This window comes from Oryzias melastigma, linkage group LG17 (assembly GCF_002922805.2).
Source record: "Oryzias melastigma strain HK-1 linkage group LG17, ASM292280v2, whole genome shotgun sequence".
Classification (NCBI taxonomy): Eukaryota; Metazoa; Chordata; class Actinopteri; order Beloniformes; family Adrianichthyidae; genus Oryzias; species Oryzias melastigma.
This window is the reverse complement of record NC_050528.1, coordinates 21,382,350-21,390,907: the sequence shown is the minus strand read 5'-3', so window position 1 is coordinate 21,390,907 and position 8,558 is coordinate 21,382,350. Positions and strand designations below refer to the sequence as shown.

Here is an 8,558-nt window from a genome sequence, read left to right as displayed (position 1 = left end):
GCATGGTCATAGTAAAAAATAACAAAACAAAACAATGATTTTAAAATAAATTAAAATATGATGGGAGTGGGACTTTAAATAAATAAAGCTCTAAAATCAACCAAAAGGGTGTTATCATTTACAAGTTAGACATTTTGGGTTTATGTGTTAGGACTAAGTGGGTCAGGCAGGGGGAATAATACTGATATGTTCTACTAAAAGAGGAGAAAAACCTCCTGCAGTGACTTTAGGAGAACTTTTAAAGATGATGATGATTGGTGAGGCTACTCAGTTGGAGCTGCTGATTTCCACCGACCTTTCATTTGGAAGAATTCTTACAAGGACCTCAACCAAAAAAGAAAAGACGGGTCCACCTTCAGGCAGGACACCGCCGCACTTCTGCCCCACTTTCCAGCCCAGTCACTGTCGCCTCTCTGTCCCATTTCCAGACTCCGACTTCAGTCTGGAATCCCTCTCCCCATGCAATCCATCAAAGAAAAGAGCCAGGAGACGTGTGGAGGAAAAACAAATGTCACTTTTGTCCCATAAGCTGTAGGACAAAGGAAGGTCCATACAGCCAGGCTTTTATTTTGAAATTCATTTAAAAAAACATGTATTTATTTGAAATTAGTTTGTATTTTTGCCATTTTAGCTTCTTTATTTCACAACAACATTGCTTTTAAAGCAGAGCACATTCAGAAAGTGGATTTTGTGAGAGTTAAATGTTAAAATCAGCATAATTTCTGGAAATCTTTTCACGCTGAGCGCAGATTTGTTCAGCTATTTGGCATCTGGTTGAGAGTAAACCTTCCTAAAAGTGTGACTTATTCCTAATTAAACAAGACAGAAAAGTCATGAGCAATTCTTGTAAGTCTTCTCCTTATTTTTGTATTTGTAAATGTTAGAATAACATCATGAGACGAGGTATAAAAGCAAAGAGAATTCCAATACTTTCCACATACAAGCTGTTGAGCTTTTCCATCCACTGTCAACACAAAATGATCCCACAAACTTAACCAGCATGCGCTTCACAGAACCGCGTCACGGCTTCTCAATCCACAAACATAATCCACTCCTGCTCAGATAAACACATTACAGATGAGGAGTAAATCTCCCAGAGATCCCAACATGTTTATCCTGGAAAGCTGCGCGGGATGGGACTGCGCGGTTCTCTGCTCTCTACATGTTGATTTGGATGTTTTTCCGTTAATGCGGGGATGTTGTTTTTGTTGTTTTGGATAAAACCCGCAGAAATCCTCAAAACAACGACGATGCGTTTCCTGATCCGTATTCAAAAACATTCCGATATTTAATGAAATCCAAAGTCTGGTGCACGCTTCCTGGCTGTTTTCTGAGAAACCTTGACCCGCTTCGTGTTTGGTTACATCTGCTTGATCATGAGTTTGGAGTGCTGGTGCACGGCTTCCACGAAGGCGCCGACGTTCTCCGGCTCCATGTCGGGGTAGAGGCCGTGGCCCAGGTTGGCGATGTAGCCTCTGGTGCCGAAGCCCGCCACCATCTTCTTCACGATGTCGGAAATCCGCTCCTGGTGGAGGAGAAAATGAGGACAACGTGGAGACATCGTTCTATTCGCATATATAAAAGCTCTAAAATGGTGTTTTAACATGTTCTTGAGGCATTTTTCTGATGATGGACGACAGATATTAAGTAAATTCAGCTGTAATTGCTCGCCATTGCTATTGCATTGTAAATGTTAGTTGGTTGTGAGGGGCTGTAAGCTAGCTTGAGGTGTAAAAAAGGTCAGCTAATGATTAAAGGGTTGGCAGTTCGAACCCTGCGCACCACATTCAACCACTGTTGTGTCCTTAAGCAAGACATTTCACGCTCCTTGCCTCCATTGTGGCTCCACTGATGTGTGAATGTGTATGAATGTCCCGGTGATGGTCAGACGGACGCCTACTGGCAGCCACGCCTCCATCAGTTAGCTGTGGCTACATCAGTAGCATCACCAATATGAATGAGAAGTGATGGATACACATTGTAAGGCTACGGTCGCTAATGATGGCGAGGCATCACCAAAATCTTCAACCGGTTTCTTAATGGCGCCATCCCTGCCTGTCGCTGGGTTACTACCTCCAAATGTGTCCAGGCGACAAACTTTAGAGAAAAATCATCCACTCGCCATAAAATGTTACTTTGTTCCTTAAAACCTCCTCAACCACCATGTAAAAAATGACAGATGACGATGCTTGAGGCCACCTGCTGAATTTGCTAGATAACTAGCATTTATGTCACTGCATGGGGGGATTTTAGGATGTCAATCTCAGAAAAATGTAATCTGTTATTATAAAAAGTGAAATGTAAACAGTCTAAGTTAATGAGTCAGTGTTATGGGAGAAATCTAAAAGTTACCTTTGGAGCGTACAGAGCACAGGGGTCCATGTTTCCCTGCAGGCTGACCTTCCCACCTGTGCGCTCCCTGAAAACCAACACAAATCACAGGACACGCTGGTTAATCCTTCAACCAGCAGGTTAGGTATTGAACAACCCGGGCGGGAAACGGAGCGGTTTGTTGACTCAACGTGGAAAGAGGTCAACAATGGTTAACCTGGAGATCTGGAAGCTTTTTGCTGCTTTTTTACCAGTCAGGTTTGGAAAGAAAGACGTGGAAGATTTATTGTGCGCTCATATGAAATACAGTGTGTGTGTGTGCGTTACCGAGCTGATTGTGGGTCAATGGTCCAGTCCAGACCGACCACCTCATAGTTAGACTGAGACAGATCCTCCAAACCGTAGTGAGCATCTTTAGCAAACACAATCTGGAACACACAAGTGAGTTCACATGAAAACTCCTGACAGGAAGTTCATCACTTTATGGCTAAATGCCGCCACCTAGTGGAAGCACAGAATCTATAGGTTTTCAAATCCTGCTGGTATGAGCTTTTATTTTCTCGTCTCTCACCATGGGAACATCCTGTCCCGCCTCCTTGAGTCTGTCTTTGACCCGGCGAGCGATGTCCCGCAGGTACGGCAGGGAAAACTCTTTGAACTCCACCGGCCCCAGAATTCCTGCGTGGGACTCGAACACCTGCAAAGCCTGATCCCAGAAGCAGAGGAATGAGGAAGTTTCTGTAGCCGCTTCCCAGCAGGAACTGCACCTGCAGCAAATTCTCCAATGTCTGACAACAGCTGATGTCTTTCAGTTCTGATACGGAATTCTCTCACCAGAAAATCGTTTTAACCAAGCTTAAAGAAAAAGTTAAAAGACAAAATAAGAAATCAATTAATTCTGTATCTACGGTATCCCCAAAAGGAACATTGAAGTATTAAAAAAAAAACAAAAAAAAAAACGAACTGTAAAACTGAGGACTGAAAGTGAAGATTCAGAAGAAAATTAAAATTCTAACAGCAGCTGTTACTACTGGATACGTTTTTTTCAATCAGTAATTTTTACATTTATATATTTTTTTATTTCAAGTTTTCACTATTTTTTTATTTTCAAGATTTATTTCAAGTTTTTTACTTCAAATGTATTTATTTATTTTCCAAATGTTCATTTTTTTTCAACTTTACATTGTCTTGTTTTCAAATTTTCAATTTATTTTTCAGTTACAAAGTCTATTTTTCAAGTGTTGAATCTGTTTTTTCGTTCACTTTAAGCTGATGCTGATTTCTCATAGAAACCTCATAGATTTGCACCACTATGACATATTGTGCCAAACTGTAGGTGGCGGACATGCGGCAAGAAACGGCAAGAAAAAAGAAGAAGCCCCTCCCTGCTTGTCCAGTGTGAACACTGTGGGTTCATGATCCTGGTTAGCTTGAAAGCGCGTCACAACAACCCCACTTTTCTCTCTTGTTTATTCAATATATTTTTAGTGATTAAATAAACTGATATTTCAAAAGAAGATTCATCCAAAGATCTCTTTTAAAAAATGATTCAGGTTTTTGTTCTGTGGAACAATTTTGAGGAAAGGGAAACAAACTCGGTGTAAGTTTGTGCTCAGAAGCAGCTTCCATGAGGAACAGTAGATGCTACAATCAGCAAACCCTTTTTGACAAAAGTCTGTTTCTTCATTTCATTTCTTCATTTTATACTCCTGCTTTTGGGAGGTGGAGGGTCTGACCTGAGCGCCGGCGGTCACCTGTCCCAGCAGATACTCAACGATCACATCCGCCAGCATCTTCAGCAGCATGTGGCTGGCCTCGGGGTAGCGGTACAGCCAGCGCTTGGCTTTGGACTGCGTGACTGAACCTCCACCTTCAATCATGTATGACATGAGCGTCCACTACAAGAGGAGGAGATAGTTTGACTGAAAGCGTCTTGAACGCCAACGAGGAGGTAAATCCGTCTCTTACCGGAGCTCCTGTGAATCCTATGAGAGGAACTTTGCCCTCCAGCTTGTGTCTGGTCAGTGTGATCGCTTTGAAGACGTAGCCTAACTCTTTATGGACGTCGACTTTGGCCTCCAACCGCTCCAGGTCTTCAGGCTCCTTCAGAGGCTCTGTGAATGTTGGACCTTTACCCGTCAACATCTGGACTTTCATACCCATGGCCTGATGGGAAACGACCACAGCACCACATCATTTCAGGAAGAAATTTCAGCTGCAGCAGTCTTCATCATTTGTGACCATAAAGACTGTCTAAAATTACATGAACAAACTGTTTATTATGATATGATATTATGATATGTTCTACTGACAAATACTAGAATGATTAATATTCATAATGATAGTAAAAAATAATGATTAGTGCTAATCAGAAAGATAAACAAAAGAAAACATTTTCATTATTCTGATGATTTTACCTGTGGAACAACCAAGATGTCAGAAAAAATGATGGCAGCATCCAAAGGAAATCGTCTCAGAGGCTGACGGAGGAGAGAAATAAGAGCATTTAATGTCAATTTAAAAAAATAAAATACATTTATAGTGAGTACAGTTGCATTCTTTTTGGGGATGAAGTGAGAATGCCATATTAATCCCTCTACCATCCAGATTAGACTTTTTTTTTTTAAATAGGTATAATTTGCAGGTTTGTACAGAGTCCTACACATGACATTCCCAAAAAATGTCTTCCTCAAATTAGTGGCCACAAATTGGTATTTTGATGTATATGAATTCATAGTTTGCGTCCGTATCTTAGTTTTTTTGTGCGCGCATATGAGCATTTTAGTATCTACTATTCCAGTTACTAATTTTTGTACACAAAATATGAAAATATGTATGCACAAATTGATAATTTGTGGCCACAAAATACTAATTAGTGTGCACAAAAGATTTTTATGTGTGGACAAATTGATATTTTGTTCACACAAAATGCAAATGCCTGTGCCGAGACAGTTAATGTGTACAAAATGCTAATTTGTTCACACAAAATGCTTTAATGTCCAAACAAATTGCTAATTTGTGTGCACAGAATACTAATTTGTGAACATAAAATGCTAATTTTTCCACAGAAATTGCTAATATACTAACTCTTGCGGATAAGTTGATAATTTGTCAGCACACAATACTAATTTGTCTTTACAAAATGCTGATATGTGTGCATAAACTGCTAGTTTATGTGAACAAAATGCTAATTTGTCCACATAAAAATATTATGTGTTAGAACAAATGCTAATACAAAAGCACAAAATACTCATTTGTGAGCAGAAATATCAGTCTGTCCACAGAAAATGCCAATACATAAGCACAAAATGTGTCAACACGTACAGCTTATGTGTAGGCACAAATGCTAAGACATAAGCACAAATACGAATTTGTGTAATATTATTTTGTCCATAGAAAATGCTAATACGTAAGCACAAAGGGTTAATATGCTCTGAAATTGCTCATATGTGAACACAAACTGCTTATTTGTCTGCACACAATACTAATTTGTCTTTACAAAATGCTGATGTGCACATAAACTACTACTATTAATTAGAGGGAACTTGTTTTTTTCTTTTTAAATGTCATGTCCAGGCTTCCGTAGACCTGCAGTTTTCTACCTGCAGCGTGAGCTCACAGCAGACCTCCGGTGACCGACACGTCTCAAAAAAATCCTTTCCTTCTCTCCACTCCCGAAACTCTGGGGACACAATTATACAACGAGTTGAAAAAAAAAGCACCCCAAAAAATGACAAACATCAAAATAGGAAAGCAAATTGTGCAGATGGTGGATGCAGACCTGGCAGGTATCTTCCAGCCTGCCTCATACACCAGACCGGGACGTGCTCGGTTTCTTCTCCTCTTGCTGCTCGGAGAAACGTGTCGTTCTTTAACTTAGGAAAATCCATTGGGCTAAAAGTGAAGAAATAAGGGGAAATAATGGAAAGCAAATAATGTTTTTTTTAACCATATGACGGACTTAAAATCCTTGATTTATTTTACAAAAATAGAAAGTCTGGTTTAATTTTTATGCACCTCAGTGGTGAACAAAAAATCTGTCAAATTGTTCTAATTCGACTTACCTTATGTCTTGTGGGAGTTGAATGCAGTTAGCTTACTTCCCTTTTTGTTTTATTTTACTGCTTACTTACTTTTTAATACTACGGTTATTTTTTTAAATTAAAAACTTTATTTTCCTTTAACCAGAGAGCAACAATGGAGGGGTAAAAGAGCCACACAGACCCCTGCTATCCACACAGACAATACCCCACTTATCTCAAATGCTGGTTGACCCTCCTGTCATTGATGGACATCTGGGCTGTGCTGCAGTCTGTGATTATGTGAGATAAGTCTTCTCCTCTCTTATCATCTCATAACAGCGAAAAACCGTTGAATCCAGAGATGCTGTGTGTTAATGCTTCTATAAGTCACAATTCTTAGGGTTATATGCATTTCTCTGGGGTGATTAAATAGCTTTTCAATGCTTTACTTAGCAGGGGTCTTTCACAATACAGGTTCAACCAATGTCAGCACGTAGGAGGGGGGTTATTATTCTGTTTTTTAATAGGCTTCCAAATTGAGTTCACTGACTTTATAGTAAGCACTATTAAAAATATTCAATATAAATGAAAGATTTAAAGATAAATATCACAACGTTCGGAAATTCAATGTATTTATTTACTTGTTTCGTGGCTGAAATGGGTCGGACTGACCGATGGTCTCCTAAAAACTTGTATAATTCCAACGCATGCGCAATTTAAACCCAACTCCTGTCAAAAGACATCAGGGAAACAAAAACAACAAAGCGGTGAGAAACGCGTCAAAATGAACCAACTTACATGATTAAGTCGTTTTTGCTCATGTTGGAAACGTGAAGAGGATGAAGGGGGTTTATAGGAAACTCCTCTGCTCGTCTCTGAGTTAGTTAAAAGCGAGCTACGGCTCCAAAACTCATTTAAACCGACCTGCGCTGACAGACAGAGGGCGCGGCCATGTTGGAAGACCTCGTGACCAGACCAGGAAACGAGAGGACTTTCAAAATTAAAGCTTGATTTCCGATGGAAAAAGCTATGTGATAAAATGAATCTAAAGCTAAATATGCGTCGAAAACGTCTCAGAAATGACTAAACAGGCAACTTTATAGATATTATGGGTAAAAAGAACATTACTCAACTATCCTACTCTGTCTTGCCTGGATGAATAAAAAATAAATTAAAAAAAATATTAGTTTGGCAAATAAAACCACCTATAATTTTATAATTAAAATGCAAAGGGGTTTATCTCAGTGCAGGAAGTCTAAATTTACAGTTTTGATATTAACAGTAGTTACAAAATTTTAAAAAGTAAAATATATTACTCAAGGATATAGTTAGTACGTCGCAATAAGTGGCTCAAAATAAAATAAATAAAATGCATATGAGAAGAAAAAGTCAGCTCTGTTACCTACCTAGAGATTTGTGAGGTTGACCTTTTTAGTTATTTCATCTTTAGGAGTCCTTTTAAACCATTAAGCCCCTCCTACTAACTCAATTCTGTACCAAAACAGTAAAATATGACATTCCAATCATTTATATTTTACAAAAGTCATTAAAAATGTAACTTTATTGTTATTTAAAAATCCTAACATAATGAAAAACATTTTACTAATTGGATAATGTTTCAATTATGCACGTCTTTGTGTCAGCTGAGGATCATTTCCGGTTTATGGTCGCATGTGTGCGTGATTGGATAATGGCTCTGTTTGAAGGCTGATTTTGTATGCTCTTCTACATTTATGAATAGCATTTTTCTTGTTATCATGTGTTTACCCTCATGCTGCATTCACACCGGCTGCATGTGGTGCGTTAAAGTCCCACTCCGGTAAAAATCATGTTTTTTGAGTTTTTAACGTGTATGTGTGGCATTTTTCTTGTCAAAGACAGCAAATGTAATAAGAAATCATTTTGGTTTTGCATTTCTGGGGGGGTTCTTCTTCTTTTGTGTTTTTACTGTTTATCAGGGCTTGTGTGCCACCAACAATATACAGCAAAATGTGAAAGCGGTGCAAATCCCACAAATCTTGCTTCAGGCGTTTTGTTTTCGTGGTGTTATATTAATCCAACCGGGCACAAACCACAAATATTAATTTCTCTTTCATGATCATGTTTACAACGGTTGGTACTTCCATGTCTTAAAGTGGACCCTACCCACACATCACCACCAAATCTGAGTCCCCGCTTGGTCACATCGCTGCGTTGCAGCGATTA

The 8,558-nt window shown here is 39.1% G+C and overlaps 1 protein-coding gene across 2 annotated transcripts; it reads right to left on the bottom strand.

The window, feature by feature from the left end:
• Positions 1-511: 511 nt before the first annotated feature.
• urod (uroporphyrinogen decarboxylase) lies at positions 512-7,912 on the bottom strand. Of its 2 annotated transcripts, none has more exons than XM_024273605.2 (10): positions 7,760-7,912; positions 6,113-6,225; positions 5,934-6,013; positions 4,749-4,811; positions 4,300-4,497; positions 4,068-4,229; positions 2,903-3,037; positions 2,659-2,759; positions 2,353-2,419; positions 512-1,525 (listed from the first exon to the last, which is right to left on the bottom strand). In XM_024273605.2, exons 2-10 carry the CDS (start codon positions 6,219-6,221, stop codon positions 1,361-1,363), a joined length of 1,080 nt encoding a protein of 359 aa, XP_024129373.1. In that variant the 5' UTR covers positions 6,222-6,225; positions 7,760-7,912; the 3' UTR covers positions 512-1,360. The 2 variants fall into 2 exon arrangements, with proteins under 2 accessions (XP_024129373.1, XP_024129372.1); XM_024273604.2 differs by lacking the exon at positions 7,760-7,912 and adding an exon at positions 7,152-7,712.
• Positions 7,913-8,558: the final 646 nt, after the last annotated feature.

Bases quoted from the DNA above. Each gene is read 5' to 3' on its own strand.
- urod (XM_024273604.2), bottom strand. From the start codon at position 7,174: ATGAGCAAAAACGACTTAATCAT. The intron at 6,226-7,151 runs GTAAGTTGGTTC...CTTCACTTTTAG, and splicing joins AGCAAAAACGACTTAATCAT to CCCAATGGATTTTCCTAAGT. The intron at 4,812-5,933 runs GTAGAAAACTGC...CTCCTCCGTCAG, and splicing joins GCTGTGAGCTCACGCTGCAG to CCTCTGAGACGATTTCCTTT.